Source organism: Macaca fascicularis, chromosome 15 (genome assembly GCF_037993035.2).
Source record: "Macaca fascicularis isolate 582-1 chromosome 15, T2T-MFA8v1.1".
In the NCBI taxonomy this organism is placed as follows: Eukaryota; Metazoa; Chordata; class Mammalia; order Primates; family Cercopithecidae; genus Macaca; species Macaca fascicularis.
The window spans coordinates 13,450,040-13,476,012 of record NC_088389.1 but is presented as its reverse complement, the minus strand read 5'-3'; the positions used below and the strand labels follow the sequence as shown (position 1 = coordinate 13,476,012).

At 53.7% G+C, this 25,973-nt stretch overlaps 1 protein-coding gene across 3 annotated transcripts in view; it reads left to right on the top strand.

Moving 5' to 3' along the window:
* HMCN2 (hemicentin 2) overlaps positions 1-24,834 on the top strand; it is a 178,851-nt gene extending 154,017 nt beyond the window's left edge. For 2 of the 3 annotated variants that reach the window (XM_065529996.1, XM_045373938.2), the window contains 14 exons: positions 153-234; positions 10,025-10,294; positions 13,517-13,666; positions 15,380-15,517; positions 15,613-15,734; positions 16,555-16,792; positions 18,162-18,224; positions 18,344-18,466; positions 19,200-19,334; positions 20,399-20,527; positions 21,041-21,361; positions 22,105-22,224; positions 23,152-23,278; positions 24,069-24,834. In XM_065529996.1, coding sequence (XP_065386068.1) covers positions 153-234; positions 10,025-10,294; positions 13,517-13,666; positions 15,380-15,517; positions 15,613-15,734; positions 16,555-16,792; positions 18,162-18,224; positions 18,344-18,466; positions 19,200-19,334; positions 20,399-20,527; positions 21,041-21,361; positions 22,105-22,224; positions 23,152-23,278; positions 24,069-24,414 — 2,364 coding nt within the window. In that variant the 3' untranslated portion in view covers positions 24,415-24,834. The remainder of the gene's footprint in view (positions 1-152; positions 235-10,024; positions 10,295-13,516; positions 13,667-15,379; positions 15,518-15,612; positions 15,735-16,554; positions 16,793-18,161; positions 18,225-18,343; positions 18,467-19,199; positions 19,335-20,398; positions 20,528-21,040; positions 21,362-22,104; positions 22,225-23,151; positions 23,279-24,068) is intronic. The other variant, XM_045373939.2, reaches the window with a different exon arrangement.
* Positions 24,835-25,973: the final 1,139 nt, after the last annotated feature.

Genomic DNA, 25,973 nt, shown 5'->3' with positions numbered 1-25,973 from the left:
GGCCCTTCTGATGCTCTGTGGGGGATCAGGTGTCCCTGGCTGCTTCACAGCCTAAGCCCCTTGCTGGCTGGCTGGCCTCAGTCCCCTATCCAACTGTCTGAGCTGCTCGTCTTCTCTGAGCACTGTGCCCCCTCTTCTGTGCCCACTTGCAGAGGGACGATGCGGGACAGTACCAGTGCCTGGCAGAGAACGAGATGGGCATGGCGAAGAAAGTGGTGATCCTCGTCCTGCAGAGTGAGTCTCGGCCTCAGCAGAGTGGGGACGTGGGAAGTGTGTTTGGGGACAGCGGTGGTGTGAGTCGCCTAGAGGGCAGACAGGCAGGGCCGAGACTTGGAATTCTTTCATTAATGCTTATTTGGAACACACAGTGAATCCTATCAAATGTTTCCCAAATGTGGGGTGAGTGAGACTCAGGACTGAGCTCAAGAAAACCTGGCAACGTGGGGCCAGGGGGAGCTGGGCATTTAAAACTCAGACCAGCCGTCGAGATCACCGCAACAGCTCTCGCAGGTGCCAAGCAGCTCGTAGTTTACCAGGCGCTGTTTGAGCCTCAGGATAACACTGTGAAGTTGTCTCAATAGGGATTCTGTAGAAAATGTTTTATTGAAGATGAATACCTGTGGAGAAGAGCGAGGATCCGAAGTGCGGAGCTCAGTGAATTTTTATAATGCGAACCCACCCAGTTAACCAGCAGCCAGATCAAAGAAACAGGACAGCGCCGGCTGCCATCCTCCAGCATGCCCACCTCTGTTCACTGCCCCCTGCCCAATAATTATTGTTCTGGATTCTGCCTCTTTAAAAAAAAAAAAGAAAGAAACTTTATTGAGTTATAATTTGCATACCATAAAATTCACCCATTCATTCAATGCGATATTATTTAACCTTAAAAAGGAAGGAAATTCTAGGGCTGGGCTCGATGACTCACATCTGTAATCCCAGCACTTTGGGAGGCCGAGGCAGGTGGATCACCTGGAGTCTGGAATTCGAGAACAGCCTTTCCAACATAGTGAAACTCTGTCTCTACTAAAAATACAAAAATTAGCTGGGCGTGGTGGCGCGCCTGTAATCCCAGTTGTTCAGGAAGCTGAGGCAGGAGAATCACTTGAACCCAGGAGGCAGAGGTTACAGTGAGCCAAGATCGTTCCACCATACTCCAGCCTGGGTGACAGGCAATACTTAGTCTCAAAAAAAAAAAAAAAAGAACAAAAGGAATGAAATTCTGACACAGGCTACAACATAGATGAACCTTGAGGTCATTATGCGAAGTGGAAAAAGCCAGTCACAATAAAAGAAACCCTATATGATTCTGTTTATATGAGGGGCCTAGAGTGGTCAAAAGCATAGAGACCCAAAGTAATATGGAGCTTGCCAGGGGCTGCGTGGTAGGGAGAAGGGGGAGTTAGTGTTTAATGAGTCCAGAGTTTCAGTTTAGCCAGAGGAAAAAGTTCTGGAAATTGTACAACAATGTCAAATACTCAACACTACTGAACTGTACCTTACAAGTGGTTCAATTATAAATTTTATGTAATGTATTTTTTACCACAGTTATTGTTACTAATATTTTTTGAGACAGGGTCTGGCTCTGTTGCTTAGGCCGGAGTGCAGTGGCACCATCTCTGCTCACTGCAACCTCCGCCTCCCAGGTTCAGGCAATTCTCCTGTCTCAGCCTCCTGAGTATCTGGGATTATAGATGCCCGCCACCACGTCTGGCTAATTTTTGTATTTTTAGTAGAAACAGGGTTTCACCATGTTGGCCAGACTGGTCTTGAACTTCTGACCTCAGGTGATCCACCTGCCTTGGCCTCTGAACGTGCTGGGATTACAGGAGTGAGCCACTGCACTCAGCACTTGTGCGCATTCTTAAATGGAGTTGTTTATCTTACTAGTGATTTTCTACAGTTCTTTACATACCATGGATATAGCCCTTTATCAGATACATGATTTGCAAATATTTCTCCCAGTCTGTGGCTTGTCTTTGCATTTTCTTAATGGTGACTTGAAGAGCAAAAGTGTTAAAATTTGGTGAAGTGCAAATTCATCCATTTCGTATTTTTTGAATCATGTATTTGGTGTTATACCTTTTAAAAATCTTTGCCTAACCTAAGGTCATCTTTTTCTTTTCTTTTCCTTTCCTTTCCTTTCCCATCTTTTTCCTTTCCTATCCTTTCCTTTCCTTCCTTTCTTTTCTCTCTTTCTCTTTCTTTCTTTTTTTCTCTTTCTTTCTTTCTCTTTCTTTCTCTCTTTCTCTCTCTCTTTCTCTTTCTTTCCTTCCTTCCTTCCTCCCTCCCTCCTTTCTTTCCTTCTTTCTTTCCTTCCTTCCTTCCTTCCTTCCTTCCTTCCTTCCTTCCTTCCTTCCTTCCTTCCTTCCTTCCTTTCTTTTTCTTTCTTTCTTTCTTTCTTTCTTTCTTTCTTTCTTTCTTTCTTTCTTTCTTTCTTTCTTTCTTTCTTTCTTTCTTTCTTTCTTTCTTTCTTTCTTTCTTTCTTTCTTGTCTTTTTCTTTTCTTTTTTTTCTTTTTAATGTTTTTGAGACAGAGTTTCACTCTGGTACCAAGGCTGGGGTGCACTGGCAAGATCTCAGCTCACTGCACCCCAAGGTTTCAGCATTCCTTGCGCCTCAACCTCCCAAGTAGCTGGGATTACAGGCCCGCACCACCACACCTGGCTCATTTTTGTAATTTTAGTAGAGACGAGGTTTCATCGTGTTGCCCAGGCTGGTATCAAACTCCTGGCCTCAAGCAATCCACCTGCCTCGGCCTCCTAAAGTGCAGATTACAGGCGTGAGCCACTGGGCCCTACATTTTCTTATATAATTTTTGTAGTTTTAGTTCTCACATTTAGGTCTGTGATCCATTTTGAGTTAATTTTTGTGTGGAGTAAGGGTCTAACTTCCTTTTTTGCATATGGAGAGCCAATTGTTCTAGTACCATTTATGTTGATCTTTAGTTTCTTTCAGTGATGTTTTGTGGTTTTCAGTGTACTGGTGTTATATTTTTGTTAAATTGATTTTAAGTCTTTTTATTATTGTTGATGCTATTTTGGGTGGAATTGTTTTCTTTGATTTTTGGATTTGTAATTGATAATATGTAGAGGTACAGTTGAATCTGATATTATGTCATGTATGAATAGGGACAGTTTGACTTCTTTCTTTCAAATCTGTGTACCTTGAAGTTTTTTGCTTTGCCTTATTGCCTTGATTGAACCCCCTGGTACACAGTTGAAGCGGCGAGAGCAGCCATCCTTGCCGGGTTCCCTGGTTCCCTGGTTTAGGCGGAAAGCAGTCGGTCTTTCACCATTAGTGTGATGTTAGCCGTGAGATTTTGTGGACGTCCTTTCTCAGGCTGAGGAAGTTCCCCTTTTGCACCTAGTGTGTTGAGGGTTTGGGTCATGCGTGGAATAGGTTTGTGGTTCCAGACAAGATGGTATAGATGCACTTCTCCCTATTTCTCTTGCTAAGGACAGCTAAACACCCTGGCCTTTATCTAGAAGCAAACAGAAAGAGCCTCTGAAAAGTAGAGAAAAGAAGGAGGATAGACTACTGATCTTGGGACCTGAGGAGCAATGTGGTGTTGAGTGCCCGGGTGTTTCTTTTTGTTCCTTATATCCTGGAACCACCAGTGGGCTCAGACATACAGACACACACACACACATACACACACGCGGGCGCGCGCCGGCATGTGTGCACCTCAACAACAGCCTGTCCTCACTTGCAAGGAACTAGGATAAGGACAGCATAGTAAGAAAGAAAACTTGTAAATAACAACCCCCAACCGGGTGTGGTGGCTCATGTCTGTAATCCCAGCACTTTGGGAGGCTGAGGTAGCCAGATCGCTTGAGCTCAGGAATTTGAGATCAGCCTGGGGAATACGGTGACACCCCATCTCTACCAAAAATACAAAAAAAAAAAAAAAATAGATGGGCATGGTGGCACACGCCTGTAGTCCCAACTACTTGGGAGGCAAACACCATGAAAAACACCCCAGCCCCATCATCAAACTAACTGGGAGCCCGCATTTCCACCCTCACCCCCTGTACTGAGGCACTGCTCTCCCCACACTGGAGCGGGATGCTGTCAGGTGACACCTCATGAAGAGGCGGAATTGTCACCACTGTCATCTGAGTGGGAAGCTCCTCCCCTATCAGGCCAGGTATGCAGCCAGGGTAGTGCCACCAGAGGCCCAGAGTGGGCACGCCTCCACCCATGCCCAGCAGTAATGAGGCACCCCTCCCTGTTCCGGGATGTCCATGGAGGCCTCGTTGGGAACCTGGGCTTCCGCTCTGACCTGGCAGAAGTGAGTGGCACCGCTTTTTCTTGGCAGTGTTCCAGATCTGCCGAAAATGGAAGATTTAAATAAAAATCTGAGTCATACAATACTGAAACTCACTTACATGCCAGGAGCAAGGAAAATCTCAATTTACATACCAGGAACAAGGAAAATCTCAATGAAAGCAGACAACAGACGTCAACTGAGATAGTAGACATATTAGGTAATCTGATAAGGACCTTTTTTTTTTTTTTTAGACAAGGTCTGACTCTGTTGCCCAGGCTGGAGTGCAGCGACATGATTATGGCTCACCTCAGCCTTTGCTCAGGTGGTCATCCCACCTCAGCCTTCCAAGTACCTGGGACTGCAGGCACATGCCACCACACCCGGCTGATTTTTATTTTTATGTATTTATTTTTTTGTAGAGATGGGGTCTCCTTATGTTGCCTAAGCCAGTCTCAAACTCCTGGGCTTAAATGATCCACCTGCCTCAGCCTCCCAAAGTGGTGGGATTACAGACATGAGCCACTGCGCCTGACCAAGACTGAACTGTCACCACTGCCACCCACTGAGGGGGAAGCCCCTCGCCTACACAGGCCACGTGGGGAGCAATAAGCAGTACCCCTCTCCCTCCCAACCAGGGTGGTGCCAGCAGAGCCCCACCTGAAGCGCCAACTCCCACCAATACCCAGCAATAATGAGGCACCGTCCCCATTCCCGGGTGTCCATGGAGGCCACGTAGGGAACCCGGACTTCCACTTCCACTCTCCTCTGGCAGAAGTGAGTGGCACCTCCTTTCCCTGGCAGTGTTCCAGGTCTGCTAAGATGGAAGATTTAAATAAGAACCCAAATCTTATCATACTGAAACTCACTTATCATACCGAGAACCAGGAAAAATCTCAACTCGAATGAGAACCGACACGCAACAGACACCAACTGAGATAGCACAGATGTTTGAGTCATCTGATAAGGATTTCTTTCTAATTTTTTGACGGGATCTTGCTCTGTCACCCAGACTGGAGTGCAGTGGCACAATCACAGCTCACTGCAGCCTTGACCTCCCGGGCTCAAGCAATCCTCCCACTTCTCAGCCTCCCAAGTAGCTGGGACTGCAGGTGCACACCACCATGCCCGGCTACTTTATTTATTTTTTGTAGAGATGAGGTCTTGCTATGTTGCCCAGGCTAGCTGACAGGGATGCTACTATGAGCAGTTGTCAACATGCTTGAAACAAGTGAAAAAAAAATTAATAATAACAAAATCTCAGCAAAACATGGCTGTAGAGTAATTTGAAGTTCAGGCAGTTTTCAAGTCGGCCTCGGTTTGACTGTCCTTTGTACCCCTCAGGTCTCCCCTGCACAGGTGCATATTTCCCACGTTGGCCAGGGATTGTGGGGAGCCGATCCAGCCTGTCTGTGGCTCCTTCATTTCCAGGTTCTCCCCGTTAAGTTGCTGGCTGGGCCCCTGCTCTTCTCAGCCAGGGCCATGCCACAGGCCAGCACAGCAGCCGTTTCTCTTTTGGTTCCTACCAGTTTTGCCCCTTTTCCTGATGATATTTCTCAGGGCATGCTTTCATCTTCTACTGCACATTAAAACAGCCCTCAGGGGTGGCAAAAGCTGCTGGGTTTTTTGTTGTTTTTTTGTTTGTTTTTTGAGACGGAGTCTTGCTCTGTCGCCCAGGCTGGAGTGCAGTGGCACGATCTTAGCTCGCTGCAAGCTCCGCCTCCCGGGTTCTCGCCATTCTCCTGCCTCAGCCTCCGGAGTAGCTGGGAGTACAGGCGCCCGCCACCACGCCCGCCTAATTTTTGTATTTTTAAGAGAGACGGGGTTTCACCGTGGTCTCGATCTCCTGACCTCGTGATCCGCCCACCTTGGCCTCCCAAAGTGCTGGGATTACAGGCGTGAGCCACCACGCCCGGCCCCACAGCTGCTGTTTTTGACAGTCATCCCTAATAAAATCACTGTGATGGTCACAGTGGGATAAGGATGGGCATAGCCCTAGGCAGGAGACCAAAGGTTTCACTGTTCTTATCCAAAGTTCTAGAGGCTTTTTTTTTTTTTTTTTTTTTTTTTTTTTGGAGACAGAGTCTCACTCTGTCACCCAGGCTGGAGTGCAGTGGCACGATCTCAGCTTACTGCAACCTCCACCTCCCAGGTTCAAGAGATTCTCCTGCCTCAGCCTCCCAAATAGCTGAGATTACAGGCACCCACCACCTCATCACAGCTAATTTTTGTAATTTTAGTTGAGATAGAGTTTCACCATGTTGGCCCAGCTGGTCTCGAACTCCTGACCACAGGCCATCCACCCCTCCCAAAGTGCTGGAATTACAGGCGTGAGCCACTGCGCCCAGCCATAGAGGTTTTTTATGGATAAATGCTTCTCAAGACCTGGCACGACGGCTCACAACTGGGCAACACAGTGAAATCCCATCTCTACAAAAAATAAATAAATTAGCCAGGTGTGGTGGCACGCAACTGTAGTCCCAGCTACTCGGGAGGCTAAGGCGGGAGGATGGCTTGAGCTGGGAGGTCAAGGCTGCAGTGAGCTGAGATCGCATTCCAGCCTGGGCGGCAGAGCGACACTCCGTCTCAAAAAAAAAAAAAAAAAAAAATGTAAATGCTTCTCAATTTGTTGTGTGTCTTTGGTTGATTTTGGGAGCCCTGAAACTGTTATTTGGGGCAAGTATATCCAGTTTTATGCTTGTTTATGGGGGCAGTTAGCTGACCTCTTCCCTGAGCCATAGCTGATGACTGACTCTTGCTTGTTTTGACATTTATTTATTTATTTATTTATTTATTTATTTATTTATTTAGATGGAGTCTCACTCTGTCACCCAGGCTGGAGTGCTATGGCGCGATCTTAGCTCACTGCAACCTCCGCCTCCTGGATTCAAGCAATTCTCCTGCCTCAGCCTCTCGAGTAGCTAGGATTACAGGGACCTGCCACCACACCCGGCTAATGTTTGTATTTTTAGTAGAGACGGGGTTTCACCATATTGAACCTAGGAATTTGAGAAGAGTCTGGCAAACATGGTGAAACCCTATTTCTACTAAAAAAAAAAAATACAAAAATTAGCCATGTGTGGTGGTCTGTGCCTATAATCCTAGCTACTTGAGAGGCTGATGCAGGAGAATTGCTTGAACCTGGGAGGTTGGTCTCGAACTCCTGACTTAAGGTGATCCACTCACCCTGGCCTCCCAAAGTGTTGGGCTTACAGGCGTGAGTCGCCATGCCTGGCCTCGACCTTCATTTAAATGGAATCACCCCACACGCGCTTTTGTATAGACTCTTCTTTTGCATATCATTATTTGTGGCATTCGTCCGTACTGTTCACATGGAATTCGTTTATTGGTTCTCATTGCTGTATGTTTTTCTGCTACATGGATGTACTACAGTTTATTCGTGTATTCCACTGTAGGTTAGTTTCCAGTGATGGGCAGTTTAGAACAGGGCTGCTGTGACCTTCTTACGCACGCCCTTCGGTGAACGCGCACACACACTTGTGTTGGGGTATTTGTCCAGCAGCAGAAGCGCTAGGTCTTGTAGTACACGTGTTCCGCTTTAGGACACATGGGCTGTGTCGTATCTGACGAATGGCTCTCAAAGATAGGTCCAGGTCCTAGTCCCCAGGGCCTGCGAATGTTTCCTTACTTGGAAAAGGAATCTTTGCAAATGTAATTAAGTTAAGGATCTTAAAGTAGGCAGATTATCTCGGTGGCCCCTAAATGCTATCACAAGTGTTTTATTTTGGGGTGTGTTTTTTTGGGGTTTTTTTTTTTGAGATGGAATCTCGCGCTGTTGCCCAGACTGGAGTGCAGTGGCGCAATCTCGGCTACTGTAACCTCTGCCTCCCAGGTTCAAGCAATTCTCCTGCATCAGCCTCTCAAGTAGCTAGGATTACCAGCACAGACCACCACACCTGGCTAATTTTTGTATTTTTTTTTTTTTTAAGTAGAAATAGGGTTTCACCATATTTGCCAGACTCTTCTCAAATTCCTAGGTTCAAGCAGTCCACCCACCTCAGCCTTCCAAAGTGCTGGGGTTACAGGCATGAGCCACCATACCCGGCTACAAGTATTCTTATAAAAGAGAGCCCGGGCCGGACGTGGTGGCTCACGACTATAATCCTAACACTTTGGGAGGCCGAGGAGGATGGATCACCTGAGGCTGGGAGTTTGAGACCAGTGTGATCAGTATGGCAAAAGCCCGTCTCTACCAAAAGTATAAAAATTAGCCGGGCGTGGTGGCGCACGCCTGTAATCCCAGCTACTTGGGAGGCGGAGGCAGGAGAATCGCTTGAAGCCAGAAGGCAGAGGTTGCAATGAGCTGAGATCGTACCACTGCACTCCAGCCTAGGTGACAGAGTGAGACTCTGTCTCAAAAAAAAAAAAAGAGAGAGAGAGAGAGCTGGGGAAGTGTGGCAGGGGAGAGAGAGAGAGGAGAAGGTAAAGTGGAGATGGAGGCAGAGGATGGATTGTTGCAGCCTCAGGCTAAGGAATGCTGGCAGATGGGTGCAGCACACCAACATGGCACAAGTATACATATGTAACAAACCTGCACGTTATGCACATGTACCCTACAACTTAAAGTATAATAATAATAAATAAATTAAAAAAAAAAAAAGGAATGCTGGCGGGTGGAAGCTGGAAGAGGTGAGGAATGGGCTGTCCCCCAGAACCTCTGGAGGGAGCAGGGCATCTGAACTTTGGCCCAGTGAGGCTGATGTGGGCCTCCTGGCCTCCACGGTTTCTCCCGTGTTTCTGCAACTTGCTGCAGCATCTGCAGGAAGTGAACACACAGGCACACAGCAGCCCACTTTGGCTGAACCACATTGCATTTCCACCGCAGTGTGTGCGAGTTCTGCTTGCTCTGCAGCCTCACCAGCACTGGGCCTTTCCCATCCTTTCCATGTTAGCCTTCCAGGAGGGTCTGTGATAGTAAGTGGACAGGAAGCATCATCCCCATATTTCAGATGGGAACACTGAGGGTCAGGGAGTGACTTGGTGAGAGTCACCCACAGTAGGTGACAGAGCCCTAGAGGCAGTTCTGACAGATGGCCCCGACTTCATTGGAAGCAGCCTAATTGTCCTGTAGGAGAGGCTTGGTTTAGCCAATCCCAACAGAGCCAGGCAATAGAAGACTACCTAGCCACTAACAACAGATATGCAACTGCGTGGAAAGGTAGTTACGATCTATTGGGGAGGAAAAATAAAAGCAGATGGCCAGGCGTGGTGGCTCATGCCTGTAACCCCAGCACTTTGGGAGACTGAGGCGGGTGGATCACCTGAGGTCAGGAGTTCAAGACCAACCTGGCCAACATGACGAAACTATGTCTCTACTAAAAATACAAAAGTCAGTGAGGTGTGGTGGCAGGCGCCTGTAATCCCAGCTACTCAGGAGGCTGAGATGGGAGGATCACTTGAACCCGGGAGGCGGAGATTGCAGTGAGCCAAGATCGTGCCACTGCACTCCAGCCTGGGGGACAGAGCAAGATTCCGTCTCAAAAAATAAAATAAAATAAAATAAAATAGTAAAGTAAAATAAAATAAAAGCAGATATGGCCATATGATCATATTTTCATAAAGCAACAGTGTCTAGAGGGAAATATTCAGGAAGGATGACTGGGTGGAAGGATCCTATGCAGTTCTTATTTTCTTCTTTCTGCCTCTCTGGATTTCTTAGTATGTCTAAATGAACATATTCCACTTGAATATGCAAAAATAATTAAATGTTCCTAAAAGCCACCTGGGCCTCCCACAGGTGCTCCGGTGTTCCAGGTGGAGCCCCAAGACATGACAGTGAGATCCGGGGATGACGTGGCTCTGCGATGCCAGGCCACTGGAGAGCCCATACCCACCATTGAATGGTTGAGGGCGGGTCAACCCTTGCGGGCCAGCCGGCGACTCCGGACCCTGCCTGATGGGAGCCTGTGGCTGGAGAATGTGGAGACTGGGGATGCAGGCACCTACGACTGCGTCGCTCACAATCTCCTGGGCTCTGCCACAGCCCGGGCGTTCCTGGTCGTGAGAGGTACGGGGCGGCCCTGTCTGGACCTCTGTGGACAGAGGCAGGATCTCTTGCCAATGGGGATTGTGTAGTGCTTATGGGGGACCTGTCCCCTGCCTTGCCAGCTCCCCACCTCTTCCCTTTGCTTTGTCACAAGCCCAGAATGAACCCCTACCCTGCCCGTTTACAGTTGTGGAAACTGAGTCTTGGAGGTGCTAAGTGTTTGCCACTCATCTTGGACAGGGAACACTGGCCTGGCTGTTCTCTCTTAACTGGCACAAATGCATGTCCTCTGTCTGGACGCTGCACAGCCCCTGGAAGCAGGCAGAGGAAGTCAAGGGCATCCCTGGTGCCCTCAGGGGCTGCTGCAAAAAGTCTGTGGGTCAGTGCATGTCCCAGGTGTCACACATTGCCTGGCCATGGCAGGTGGTTGGAAAAGTGATGGCTTCCTGGTGGGATGGACCCCTGCCATCTTAGATTCCTCAATCAGCTCCCTTCTCCCTTGGGTCAGACCAACTTTAAAATTAAGAAAAGATCTATCCTGAGAAACCACAGTAAATGGATTCAGCCCTGCATAAAGGCAAGTCATAAGATATTATTTCTGTGGCCTGTGCCTCCGGAGGGAACACTCCATATGTGTGGCGATGTGTCCCCATCCCTGTACCTGGCAGACATCACTAATCTATCACCACAAGGGAACACTCCCTATGTGTGGCAATGCATCTCCCTCCCTGTCCCTGGCAGACATCATTAATCTATCACCACATGCACTGGCAGAATTTTCCTCCAATGAGCCCTCCCAGGCAGTGCCTCTCAGATAATTGGAATTGGGACTTGACACTTGACCCCCTGGAAATCCATGTGAAACCCACTGCCAACCAAATGTGGGACCCTTTCTGGCCCCTGCTGTCATTATCTCCCATAGGCCGGGACAGGGTACCAACCTATACAGCTCTGAAAGTTCAGCAGTTCTCTGACCCCCCAGCCGCAGATGCGGTCTCGGAGTTAGCCTTGGGTCTAAGCAGACCCCCCTCTATTTCAGGGCTTTGTCCCACTTCTTACCCTCTCCTGTTGGCAGGCCCCAGTCCAAACCACGGAGCTATGTATGTGGCCTTTGTATTTGTTCTCTAGGGCTACGGTAAAAAAAAAAAAAAAAAAAAAAAAACACCACAAGCTGGTGGCTTAAGGCACACTGATTGTCTCACAGTTCTGGAGGCTGGAAATCCAGGATCACACTGTCAGTAGCCCTGGTTCCTGCTGAGCACTTTGGGGAGGATATGGTCCGACCCTCTCTCCCAGGGTCTTGCTGGTGGTCCTCGGCATTCTGTGGCTTGTCGAAACATCACCCCCACCTCTGCCTTCATCTTCCCTGTGTGTGTCTACGCTTCCCTATTTATAAGGACACAGTCATGTTGGATTAGGCCTGCCCTAATGACCTCATTCTAACTTGGCTTACTCTAAAGACTCTGTCTTCAAATAGGGTCACATTCTGAGGTCCTGGGGGTTAGGACTTCAACATATGAGTTTTGGGTAAGGTGGTACCATTCGACCCATAACCCAGCCTCCTTATTTTTGTAATAGAAACAAGTATTCTTCTTTTATATATGTTACTTGTAGAAAGGCCGGATACTGTAGAAATCTATGAAGAAGAAGGTCATTCTCTCCCATAATTCAATGACCCAAAGTAGCGTAAGCAATTATTCGGGGAGATACATTCTTCCTCCCTGTTTTCTCTGGATATAAGAGATACACTTCTCTTTTTACAAATGTCAAATTTACAACCTCTCTAACCTGCCATTTTTACTTCCTCTATCTTGGAAGACATCCCATTATGATACACATCGGTCCACAGCTTTTTTATTGGCTTCATATCATTCCATGGGAACGTTTTTTATCTTCATTCCTGTCGGCTTTGTCAAATGAGCAACGTAGTTTATTTTTCTACTTTCCATTCCCCAAAACCACACCGTGCTGTGCATCTTTGTGTGTGGCCCTGAATATTTCTATGGGACGATTTCCTTAAGGGGCATTGGTGGGTGAAGGGAGTTCGGGTTTGGGAGCCTAACTGTAAATACGTTTTCCCTCCTGACTACTTTTCCTCCTTCCCCCTCAGCCTGGCAGGTCCCAATCCTGGCCTTGTAGGGAGACAAGAGGCTGCTACGTCACTCCATGTCTGAAAGAGCCGGCGGTGGCTTGCCGTGCCTGGGTTCCATTTCCTGTCCCCTTCCAAAGCTCCCCGGGTCACGCTCCAGCCTTCTTGTCTGCAGCTCCCGATTCCTTCCTCACCCCCCTATTAAAAGGCCAGGGATAGGTTCACGGCCCTTCTCCTGTCCCTCCCATAGGCCCCAGAGCATCGAATACTGATGAGAAACATCCCATATGGGCTTCAAATCTCATCAAACCCCAGCTATGGGCTGCAGGAAATGGCCCTGCTTCCTAGAACCCCAAATTAACCAGCCCCTTGATTCATCCACTTAGGATCCTAGCACTTGAGTGTTTTATGTTATTTTTTGACAGATCATGGGCAATTTGTTGTTAATTTCCCCTGAGAGCTGGTGAGTGGAGAGGCAGGCTAACTTCTGTCTCTCGCCCCCTGGAATGCCATCTGCCTAAACAAGACAGCTGGCCCATTAGTCAGAGGAAGCACCCCCCAGTGCCTGCACCATCCATTTGATTAGCACCAAGGAGCATCTGCTCACAGGCGGCCTGGCGGACGGCCGCTAGGAAGCCAGCCCACCAGCCAGGCCAGCTGCAGGGCAGCTGGAGCCAGCAGCACTGATGGAATGGGGCTGTTCAGGTGACAGCACCTGGCTCTGGCTCGGTGCCCTGGCTCCTTCAGTGTGTCAGCCGCGCCATCATGGGGTCCTGGCATTCCACACACCCACAGGTCTTCTGTGAGTTTGTGGCCCCACCTCCTCATTTTACAGGTGAGCCAACTCAGGTGTGGCTTGGGGGGCCTGACGCGGCCAGGTTTCAAGGAATGGCAGAGCCAGAATTAGAAGCCAGCTCCATGCGCCTCCCCCCACACCCCAGCCCAGGGTTCCTCCTAACAGCCTCCCTTCCCTTTTAGAACCAAGATCCCCTGGCCGTTGAGTCCATGACCCCCTAGCTGTGTGTCCTTGGACAAGTGGAGGTGAACTCTCCAAGCCTCCATTAACTCCTTCATGAAACGGGAATGACAGCCTGCTTGTGCTCTGGGCCTCGGGGGTGGATAGTCAGTGGCACTGTCGTTCTTTCCACTTACAGGGGAACCCCAGGGGAGCTGGGGCAGCATGATTGGGGTGATCAATGGCCGGAAATTTGGTGTGGCCAGACTCAACACCAGCGTGATGCAGGAGGTGCGCTCCGGGGTCAGCAGCATCCGCAGCAGCATCCACCATGTCCCAGCAAACGTGGGTGAGTGGGAGGCAGAGCATCGCCTGCCTCTGGGCCATTGTCCCAGCCCAGCAAGGATCCTCCAGAACATGCTGGACCTAGGAGGGGGCAGAGCCTGTACCCTGAGACTTGCTCAGGGCCTGATGACCAGAGCATGTCTGACCACCTCTCAAAGCTGGGTGCAAGCCAAAGTGGACTCAGGTGCAGGCAACTTCCTGTCCCCCTCACAGCCCCCCCAAAACAAAGTAACTGCATTTACAGTTAGACCCAGAGTGTGTGAAACGGTCAGTGTTCTGTGGGTGTGGGCGCTCAGACTGTGGTTTCCCAAGCCACCGATGGCTCCCTGAGGCTTTTCCCCATTTAAGTTAAGGCCCGGGTTGATGGAAGTGGAGGGATCTCCAGTCATGAGTGAGGGGTGCGGGCTGGAGGTGACAGGAAGCGGGAAACAGGAAGAACTGAATTGCCCAGAAAACCTAGAGGACTAAGAAGAGTCACCTGCACACAGAGCTCTCATGTACGATGTCTGAGCGATGAATGCTCTGAGAGACTTGCAGAGCTTGTGACAGCAGACGTCACTGTCTCTCCCTTCCCAAGGAATCCCTGGCCCCTCGTGGGGGTCCAGGAGGGGCAGTGCTCATGGGGTCTTCACTAAAAGCAGCTCTTCTGAAGCTGCCCTTGGCCATGGTCCTGCATAAGCAGTGTGGGGTCAGGGGATTTTGCTGGGGAAGTCACTCTGAGCTGGCTGTCAACAGACAGCAGGTGAAGTGAGACACTGCCCAGACATGGCGGCTTATTCCAGCTGCAGGAGTGCGAGGCCTGGAGAAGCATCTGGCCCCAAGCCCGCAGGCCAGGCTCTGTTGCATGAAACAGGCGCACAGAGAGGCTGAGAAGGTGGTGCCCATGCACAGGGGCCTGGCCGGCTCATGTGAACCTTGCAAAGCTGGCACCGTCCCTGGCCCCAAGCAAGTGGGGAGTGGATGTGTTCCCCTTGCCCAGTCCATGGCCCCGCCTGGCCCTCCGTGGAGGGCGGGGCATCACATGAAGAAGATCTGAGAATCCACGTCCAGGGCCATTTTTTGGTTCTTTTTTCAAATGGTTTGGAACAAACCTGGGCTTGTCCAGAAGGGATCTGCAAGTTAGAATAGTTGGTTGACTTCAACTCAGCAAATATGTCATGACAGTCCGTGGAGTCCCTGGCCCCGTGGTGACCCAGGGGCCCTCAATCGGTATTTGTTGAACTGAGTTAAATATCAGCAAGGTATATGCATTTATTTCTTCTTTTTTTTCTTTTCGAGACTGCTTCTCGCTTTGTTGCCCAGGCTGGAGTGCAGTGGTACAATCACAGCTCACTGCAGCCTCAACCTCCCAGGCTCAAGCGATCCTCCTACCTCAGCCTCCCCAGCAGCTGGGACTATAGGCGTATGCCACCACACCTGGCTAATGTTCTTAATATTCTTATTTTTTGTAGAGACAGAGTCTCACTATGTTGCTAAGCATTTCCTTGTATACATTTATTAATTTCACAGTTACTCCAGGAAGTAGATTATTTGCCTCCACCAGGTCCCGGATTCTGGTTAAATAATTGGCATGGCAGTCACAAGGCTGAGTATGGGCAGCAAAGGAAGGGGCTGAGCCCTCCTGGGGGCAGTGGGGAGCCATGACGGGACCTTGAGCGGGAGAGTGGCTGCCCTGAGGATCAGCTCTAACCTGGCCTCCACGCCCTGCCCCACCCAGGACCTCTGATGCGGGTGCTCCTGGTCACCATCGCCCCCATCTACTGGGCCCTGGCCAGAGAGAGTGGGGAAGCCCTGAATGGCCACTCCCTGACCGGGGGCAGGTTCCGGCAGGAGTCACACGTGGAGTTTGCTACAGGTAAGCAGGGCCTCCCCTAGGTGGGCCAGGTAGGACTGAAGCCTGCGTCCAGGACCTCCCGTAGTGACTCTGGGCTGGGTGGGGATGGATTGCAGGGGAGCTGCTCACGATGACCCAGGTGGCCCGGGGCCTGGATCCCGATGGCCTCCTGCTCCTCGACGTGGTGGTCAATGGCGTTGTCCCCGAGAGCCTGGCTGACGCAGATCTTCAAGTGCAGGTCAGGGGTCAGGCCCTGGGGTGTGCAGACAGGGTGGGTGAGAGAGATAGAGGCGCCCAGCTCTCAACCACCCCTGAGCAGCCAGGCCTACTCTCCCTCCTGACACCGCTGCAGGGCTGGGTCACAGTCTGGCCTTGGACTTAGGGTAGGATGAGCAGTTGTTATAGGCTCAAGTTTGAGCCCTTGAGGGGATGCTCTGAGCCCTGCGACTCCAAATCAGACTATTCTTGTTCAAAAGCAAGAGTCCTGAAGACAGGTGAGCTGCCCAGAGCAGCCCAGCTGGTTAGAAGAGGCTCTGGGAGGCTCACCCCATCTCCTCCCAAGGCTCACCCCGTCTCCTCCCATGGCTCACCCCATGTCCTCCCAAGGCTCACCCCATCTGTTCCCAAGGCTCACCCCGTCTCCTCCCATGGCTCACCCCGTCTCCTCCCATGGCTCACCCCATGTCCTCCCAAGGCTCACCCCGTCTGTTCCCAAGGCTCACCCCGTCTCCTTCCATGGCTCACCCCGTCTCCTCCCAAGGCTCACCCCATCTCCTCACATGGCTCACCCCATGTCCTCCCAAGGCTCACCCCATCTGTTCCCAAGGCTCACCCCGTCTCCTTCCATGGCTCACCCCGTCTCCTCCCAAGGCTCACCCCGTCTCCTCCCAAGGCTCACCCCATCTCCTTCCAAGCCTCCCCAAGCCCCTGAGTTGAGGTGAAGGTCTCAGGCTGCTTGAGAGTTGAAATCTCAGAATTTTCCTCCTCCCCTTCCAACCTTGACCCCTTTCTCCCTCTCCCCCACCCCTCCTCCTCCTCCCCTCCTCTTCATCTTACAGGACTTTGAGGAGCGCTATGTGCAAACAGGGCCTGGCCAGCTGTTTGTGGACTCCACACAGCACTTCTTTCAGGGCAGCCTCCCCTCGTTCCTGCGCTGCAACCACAGCATCCAGTACAACGCAGCCCGGGGCCCCCAGCCCCAGCTGGTGCAGCACCTGCGGGCCTCAGCTATCAGCTCGGCCTTTGACCCACAGGCCGAGGCTCTGCGCTTCCAGCTCACTACAGCCCTGCAGGCGGGTGAGGCCCCCCTGCTTTGTCTCACCCCCACTGCCCCAGCTAAAACCTGCCAGGGGCCCAAATGCACATGGCTGGAATCCACCCCTGCCCCTAGCATCCACTGACCATGGGCCAGAGACTTCAGACTGAGACAGCCCACCTGGCCTGCTCACCTGGCCTGTCCCCACTCCCATCCATCCACCTACCCTCCTCACAGGGACACAGTTCTCTAAGCCACCCCTGCTTCAACCTCTGGATCCCTTCCCCAGGCCCCAAGGTGAAGGTCCAACCACCCCAGGCTGATGTTCAGGAATTGAGTCACCCCGCCCTCTTCTCCCATGGGCACCTGCACCGAGGCCCCACCCAGGGAGGCAGGAGCCACTGTTGGAACCCTGGAGACCCACAGAAACATGCTTTCTATTCTTACCCAGTGAATGCTAAAGATACACACGTTCACATCACTTGAGGTTCCAAAGTGTTTTGAACATTGAATGAGAGACAGTGATAAGAGCACTGCTTTGAGGTCAGGCAGACCCCAGTTCAAATCCCAAGTGCACCACTTTCTGGCTGTGGGACCTTAGAGGCAATGTCCTGGTCCCCTCCGACCTTCAGTGTTCCCATCTGCACAGCAGGCATGACATCGCCTGCCTTGCAGGGTGTCACTGTACAGATGTTGTCTCTCAAATCCTAGCCTGGCACCGCCTCATCAAGGGTGGCTGTCCCTACAATTATTTGGACCAAGCTTGTCCAACCCGTGGCCCACAGGCCGCTTGACACCCGGAACAGGTTTGAATGTGCCCCAACACAAATTTGTAAACTTTCTTAAAACATTATGAGATTTTTTGCGATTTTTTTTTAGCTCATCAGCTATCCTCAGTGCTGGTGTATTTTATGTGCAGCCCAAGACAGTCCTTCTTCCAGCATGGCCCACAGAAGCCGAAAGATAGGACACCGCTGATTTAGACTGTCTTGTGTCCTTCCCGCCTCCAGAACCCAGCTCACCCCTCCCCTGCCTTTGGTTTTGCTGCCCGTGCGACGCTGTCCCCTGCCCCTCCCCACGCTCTCTGTGCATTGTTGCTGTGGTCTCAGGAGAGCCGTTCTGCACGTGTTGACCTCCTGTGTTTTATTTTAATGGTTTTCCTGGGGCTGCCTGACTCACTGCCCAGCCCCACTGGGAGCCCCTCAGGACACATTTCCTTGACTGGGTGTGCCCTGCAGTCATCACCTCCAACAGGCCTGGGCAGGAAATGGGCTCACTGACTCTCTGGCACTGTCTTGGCTTTGCCTGGCTAAGCTGGCGGGTGGGGAGCTGTGAGCCTGGGTTACGGCCAGGGCAGCCCTGGGAGAGGACACCCTCATGTCCTTAGAGTCTATCCTCTTTGTCTTGCAGAGGAGAACGAGGTCGGCTGCCCCGAGGGCTTTGAGCTGGACTCCCAAGGAGCATTTTGTGTGGGTGAGAGCCCCCCACCCTGGCATGGACGTGGGAGGCCTCTCAGCCTGGGATGGATGGCCTCTCCTAGCCAGCTGGCAGGAGGCTGGGAGCAGAGACCACCAGATCCTTTCCTGCCCCAGACAGGGACGAGTGCTCAGGAGGCCCCAGCCCCTGCTCCCACACCTGCCTTAACGCACCCGGCCGCTTCTCCTGTGCCTGCCCGGCTGGCTTCGCCCTGGCCTGGGATGACAGGAACTGCAGAGGTGAGGGAGCCCCTGGGAGGAGAGGTCCTCCTCAGACATGACCCAGGTGCGTGGAAGGGTCCCCAGGGCCAGGATCCTAGCTGGGGACACAGACCTGCAGGGATGGCCCATTCTTGAGGGCATTTGATGTCAGCCTGGAGGTCCCAATGCCATGTCCCCACCAGGCTCCTTCCTGCTACAGGAGCTACAGACGAGTGAGGCCCAGGTTTCAGGGGGTGATGGGCAGCCCAAGACACATAGGGGCGGTTATCACATGCTCACGGCCTTCTGAACCTGAACAGGCCTCGGAAGCTTTCCCAACACTCAGCATCATTTCCAAGTGACTGAGACTGGCAAGTGAGTCGTACTCCTCAGCAATGTTGCTGGATGACAGATCTGACCTTGGGTGGCAGTGCTGATGCTGACCCCCAATCTGTATCTCTGCACTCCCACCAGGAGGGTCTGGTGCCGGCAAGTCTCCACTGGGCTCCAAGCCAGGTGCCCAAGGGGACGTTGTCTGCAGCCTTGCATTAGAAGCTGCAGGCCCAAGCGCTCGGGTCCCTTGGAGTGGGCCCTGTGTTTTGGGGTAGGGAGCAGGACAATGGAAAGAGCTAGCAGAAGGGGTGGGGCCCTTCCTGCCAGTGGCTCCTGGGCCTGCAGACGAAGCCTCTGTGGATAGGCTGGGCCAGGGTCAGGTGGCGAGGCAGGCCTGGGGATCGTGTTCACACAGCCGTCTGCCCTGATCTGCCCCTAGATGTGGACGAGTGTGCGGGGGATGCTCGCCTCTGCCGAGAGGGACAGCGCTGTGTGAACCTGCTCGGGTCCTACCGCTGCCTCCCCGACTGTGGGCCTGGCTTCCGGGTGGCTGCTGACGGAGCCAGCTGTGAAGGTGATGGGGACACAGTGTGCGGCCTGTCCATACTCCTGGAAACCCAGAGGTTGCCAGGGATCAGCTGACAGGGGGCTGTGTGTCACTGGGCTCTGGGCTTCCGGGAAGACCGGGACTCTTGACAGAAGGAGCACAGCGAGGCTGGGGATCAAGCCTGAGCGGGGCGCTGGAGGTCTGAGCCCTCCCCTGGCTCCTGGCAGCTGGCACCTTCTTTGACAGGGGTGTTTTTTTTCTGGACCTCAGTGTCTTGTCTGCTTGATAAAGAGGCAGCTGGATCAGGGATGGCAAACACGCCCTCCCTCTGCTGCCGTCCGTTCTGTTCCCCGCATGAATCCAGGCCCAGCTAGAGACCACCTCTGAATCCTTCTTGAGCCAGCAGCCCCTGCAGCCACCATGGAGCAGGTGCAGTCAGCCTTCGAGACAAAACCTAGGTGACACCCCTGGACAGGTGACCTCAATGGTCCTTCCTGTTCTAGCTCTATGGCTGCAGGACCGTGGGTCCACCTGGCTCCTCTGAGAGACTGTCTGGTGGGGAGGGAAGCACGGTGGAGCCTGACTCAAGAGGAGCAGCTGTCGCACCTCTGTGGTCCCCAGGGCCCTTAGACCGCCCGACAACTCACCGGGCTCTCCTGCCTGCCGCCTTTCCTGCCGCCTTTCCTCCTTTCTCACCACTTTCTTAGCTCTTCCCACATACCAGGCTCCCCTCCTCACCATGACCCCATGAAGAGGTCACATCTCTACCCGCTTTATGGATGAGGAAACTGAGGCTCAGAGAGAAAGAGTTCCTTACCAAGGGCTAGAATATGGCAGAGCTCAGCGGAACCCAGGACTCTGCCCGCAAAGCCCACCCTTTCAGCCCCTTCCTTTTTTTGGGACCTGGAACCCTGTTGACCTCCAACCTGGTATAACTGGGGGAGGTGCTGCAAGGGCTGCCATGCAGCCTGGTAGCACTGAAACTGGAGAAGGGGACAGGGAGGAGGCCCAGATATGGAGGGGGATGGTCTGTCCCTTGGGGGAGGGGCTCTGGGCTAGACCTCGTCCCCGACCATGGCCCTGCCTCCCAGATGTGGACGAATGCCTGGAGGGGTTGGACGACTGTCACTACAACCAGCTCTGCGAGAACACCCCAGGCGGTCACCGCTGCAGCTGCTCCAGGGGCTACCGGATGCAGGGCCCCAGCCTGCCCTGCCTAGGTACGGGGAGACCCACCCTCTGGCCGGCACCCCCAGCTCAGGGACTGAGGGTGTCTAAGGCGCCAGTCCTGGTGAGTCCTGAGAAGAACCAAACAGCACCGACACATCGCCTCACTGTGTGCCTGCCTGTGCACCAAAACCTCAGCCTGATTCTATGGGGTCATCTTCCGGGGAATTTCAGGAGGGGGAGGACTGTGGAAGCAAGTGGGTGTATCTCAGAGAGGCTTAGGAGAGGGAATGGATCTAACTGGGGCACCGAAGGGCTGAGGGGGAGCTGGAGTCTGGGATGATGCTGAGAGCTGGGGAGGTTGGGCCTCTGGGAGCTGTAGGTGGAATCAGATTGGAGGCTGGGGCTGGTCCAGGAGAGGGGGATGCAGTGTGGCCCGCACGCAGCGTGGGAGTGGTGGGATTCTAGGGAGTGCCAGCAAAAAAGAAGGCAGGGCCAGGCAATGGCTGCAGGCTGCAGGGGACCCTGGGCCACCTGCGCACACGCCTGACCCCGCCCCTCTACAGATGTCAATGAGTGCCTGCAGCTGCCCAAGGCCTGCGCCTACCAGTGCCACAACCTCCAGGGCAGCTACCGCTGCCTGTGCCCCCCAGGCCAGACCCTCCTTCGCGACGGCAAGGCCTGCACCTCACTGGAGCGGAATGGACAAAATGTGACCGCTGTCAGCCACCGAGGCCCTCTAGTGCCCTGGCTGCGGCCCCGGGCCTCGATCCCTGGTGGCTCCTACCACCCCTGGGTCTCTCTCCGGCCGGGTCCCGTGGCCCTGAGCAGTGTGGGCCGGGCCTGGTGCCCTCCTGGTTTCATCAGGCAGAACGGAGTCTGCACAGGTAAGGCCAGGCCCTGACCATCCACGGGACACTGCCATTATGGGCCCTTGGGCCCCTGGGGTGGGTGTGCAGGTGCCACCCATGGAGTCCAGAAACCCAGACCTTCCAGGCAAGTGGGGTGGGTGGTGTGGGATGGTGGCTTCTCTGATGCAGGGTGTCTCAGAGCCTTGGCTGTGCTACTAGGCAGGGGGCTTCCAAGATGGGAGTGGACTATTTTTGACTTCAGGACACTTTGCCCAGAAGAAGGGCATCCTAGGCAAGTGGTCCTGGGAATCCTCTTTGAGAAACACTCCTGTTAGCACTCAGAGGGAAAGCCGTCAGGCAGGGGGATTTTCAGGGGTGAAGGAGAATGTTCCAGGTAGACATGAGAATGTGACAAGGGACTGCTGAGTAGAGGGGGCGAGGTGGGGGATGGCCCCTGGACCCTGCAGAGAGGGACAAAGAGGAGGTGGCCTGCCCCTGGGCTGACTCCTTGGCATTCCTGCCTGGATGGAGGGGTGTGTGGGGCGGTGCTGCCTGCTCCCTCTATGCCTTGGCGAGCATGGGGTAGGTAAGGTGGGGATCCTCCCTCTCACCAAGCCCAGGGACTCCCCCTGAACCCGGGCTGGGAGGGGCAGGACAGGGAGAAGGAGCAGGGCAGCTCCAGAGCCCAGTGGACAGGTGTGTGGCCATGTCAGTGTCTGTGGTTCAGTGCATCTCTCTGCCCCCGTCCCCCACCTGCCCCGCCCCCATGCCCGGGTCAGACCTTGACGAGTGCCGGGTGAGGAACCTGTGTCAGCACGCCTGCCGCAACACCGAGGGCAGCTACCAGTGCCTGTGCCCCGCCGGCTACCGCCTGCTCCCCAGCGGGAAGAACTGCCAGGGTGAGCCAGGCTCAGGCTGCCGCCCAGACACCCATGGGGCTAGGGCAGGCAGCGTGGGATGGGACATGTGGCATCTCACCTACTCCGTTCACTCCAGCCCCTTCACAACTATCCTGTGAGGGTGGGGCGGGGAGGCAGGCTCAGAGGGGTTCCGTGAACACCCCAGGCTCTCACAGCCATGCCAGGGCCCATGCTCCGGACAGAAGCTCTGAGATTACGCGGGCAGGCTCTGAAAGCAGCCCTGCAAGGCCAATCCCAACTCTGCTGTGTGTCCCTAGGAAACTGACTTCACCTCTCTGAGCCTCCTGGTTAAATGGGGCTAACACAGTCCCCCTCAAATAGCTGGGATGACAGCTGTGGAGGCTGAGCACAGAGCCGCACAGCTGCTGCTGCTGGTAGAGTCAGGTCGTCTAACCCCTAAACCGGGCACAGTTGCCCTGGTGTGCACAAACGGGGCTGGGGCCAGTCATGCTGCTTCCTCCAAGAGAACAGGAACCATGCCTGCCCTGCCTGTCTCCGTCCCTCACGCTGTCATGGAGGTCACCGAACATCCTCTGAGAAGGGTGGGGGTTCCACTGAGGCAGACGGGATCAGGGGCTCTGCCCGTGGGCAGTGGGCACTCAAGGTCTTCGGGCAAAGCAGCCACCCAGGGAAAGCCCTCTCTCTCCCAGGCCCTCCCACCCAGCACTTGCTCAGGAGGCCCCCATGGTGCCCATCTACACACCCTGGAAAGCCCCAGTCCCCGGGGAGATGAGAAGGTGCTAGGGGCCTCCAGGCTGGGTGGTCACGGGTCAGACTGACTGGGGACAAAGGGAGAAGGGCTGCTCACCTCACTGGTCCCTCAAAGGTACTTCCCACACACTCCCCCCTCTCCTTTGCTCCATCTTTTCATCTCCCTCCCCCACTTCACCAACCTCCCCCATCCAGATATCAACGAGTGCGAAGAGGAGGACATCGAGTGTGGACCCGGCCAGATGTGCTTCAACACCCGCGGCAGCTACCAGTGTGTGGACACACCCTGTCCTGCCACCTACCGGCAGGGCCCCAGCCCTGGGTAAGGGCTGAGTTGGCAGGGCCTTGTGCCCTCAGGAAAAGCACATTTTTCAGTCACTCCAGGTTCAGGCTGGCCCTGTCACTGTAACTCCCCACACAAGTGATACAGGCAGGAGCGCAGGGAGCCCTGGGGACAGGGAGAGGCCAGAGTGGGAACACGGGAACACAGCAGCACACACACCAAACCCCAGACACAGGAACACCATGCAGACTCACAACCCCAGGACAAAACTCAGACACGCGAGCACCAAACCCATCTCCTCCACGCCACTCACAGCGGCCACAGACACTTACCACGACGCACGGAGACATGGGGACCTTAGGGGTGACAGCACTGCCCTGCAAAGGTTTCTTGCGGCGGGTGACCTGCCCCAGGCCTTACAACTAGAAACCTAGGCTGGGGTTGGAAGCGGATGCCCCGGGCAAGGCTAAGCTCAGTCTCCACCTCTAATCCCACCCTGGCAGGGCAAATCCAGACTGGGTGACTCGGCCCAGGAACACATCAGTTCCCCTGTGTCTGCTGGGCTTCCCTGGGGCATGGACCTGGAAAGTTCGCTGGAGAGACCCTGAAAGGGCACGCCTCTGGCTTCTCTGGGCCTCAGTTTGTTGATCTCTAAAACGGGCTAGCGGGGATGCCCGCAGAGAAGGCCTGTGGGGCTCTGTGGCAGAAGGACGGGCAGCGCGTGGGCGGAACTGCAGGGGCTGGCAGGGAGGTCTGATTACGCAGCCGGGCCACGCTCAGACCCACCCCCGAGTCCGCCTGTCCGTGTGTCTGTCTGTGCCGCCCGCAGGACGTGCTTCCGGCGCTGCTCGCAGGACTGCGACACCGGCGGCCCCTCCACGCTGCAGTACCGGCTGCTGCCGCTGCCCCTGGGCGTTCGCGCCCACCACGACGTGGCCCGCCTTGCCGCCTTCTCCGAGTCTGGCGTCCCAGCCAACCGCACCGAGCTCAGCGTGCTGGAGCCGGACCCGCGCAGCCCCTTCGCGCTGCGCCCGCTGCGCGCGGGCCTCGGCGCGGTCTACACCCGTCGCGCGCTCACCCGCTCTGGCCTCTACCGGCTCACCGTGCGCGCCGCGGCGCCACGCCACCAAAGCGTCTTCGTCCTGCTCATCGCCGTGTCCCCCTACCCCTACTAAACGGGACAGGGCATTGGCAGCTGCCCTGGCGTGACCCCCGAGGAAGGGGGCGAGGAGGAGCTTGGTCCACGCCACCTGCTGTGGCAAGCGGAGCGTCATCATCTCTCGCCCCATGCGTCAGCGAGACCTTGGGTCAACACGACCCTGCGCGCAGCCTTGACCCCCGACAGCGAGGACCTGAGCTCACGGAGGGAGGCGTCCGGGGCGGTCCTTGGGTGGCCAGGCCCGCAGGCAGGGTCCGGGGAAGCCTCCAAGTGTGATCCGCCCCTCAGTGGGAGCGGGACAGGGACACAGGGCACCTGGACGCCTGGGGGAGGAGGCAGACTCCGCGTTGGGGTTGGCAGCAGCTGTCGCCTGGCCACACCTGGCGGTGTCATTCTGAACCCTGTTACAATATAAAAAGATTGCTTTTTTAACCAACTTGGTTTCTTTGTCTAATTATTTTGCTTTGTAGGGAAGGGTTTTAACTGGGAAGGAGATCACGCCTTCTGTTCTGATCCAGGAGCACTGCAGTTTGAGTCCACCAGCCTCCTCTCCTTAGGAGTAGGGTTGCCTCAGGCACCTCCTGGCCTCAGTTTCCTAATCCATAAAATATAGGGCCCTCCCTTCCCCCACAGGGCTGTGGGGGCAATTAAATGAGGAGTAAATGTGTTGCATAGACAGCAACAGCCAGTGGCAAAAAAAATTTTACTTTTTAGAGGCAGGGTCTTGTCCCTTCGCCCAAGCTGGAATTGCGAATGACATGATCGTGGCTCACTGCAGCCTCGACCTCCTGGCCTTGCCATCCTCCTGCCTCAGACTCCAGAGCAGCTGAAACTACAGGCACATGATACCATGCCTGGCCTTTATATTAATTCTTCATGTTTTGTATATGGGTAAGTCATACAACATGACGCTTTGATATGCATAATGAAATGGTTACTATAGTCAAACCAATTAACATAGCCATTAGGGATTTTGGGTGGGCTTGAAAAAAATAAAATTAAAACATACCCATCATCTCGTATATACTTATTTTTGTGGCAAGAACACCTAAAATCTACTCCCTTAGGAAAATCCCAATGTGATATGATCATTATTTTGAGATAGGATCTCGCTCCGTCACCCAGGCTGGAGTGCAGTGGCGTGATCTCTGCTCACCTCAATCTCTGCCTCCTGGGCTCAAGCAGTCCTCCCACCTCAACCTCCTGAGTAGCTGGGACCACAGGCATGCACCACCACACCTGGCTCATATATTTTGTTGTTGTTGTTGTTGTTGTTGTTTTTGAAATGGAGTTTCATTCTTGTTGCCCAGGCTGGAGTGCAATGGTGAGATCTTGGCTCACCGCAACCTCCGCCTCCTGGGTTCAAGTGATTCTTCTGTCTCAGCCTCCTAAGTAGCTGGGATTACAGGCACCTGCCACCATGCTCAGCTAATTTTGTATTTTCAGTAGAGACAGGGTTTCTCCATGTTGGTGAGGCTGGTCTCAAATTCCTGACCTCAGGTGATTTGCCCGCCTCGACCCCCCAAAGTGCTGGGATTACAGGCATGAGCCACCATGCCAGGCCTTATTTTTTAA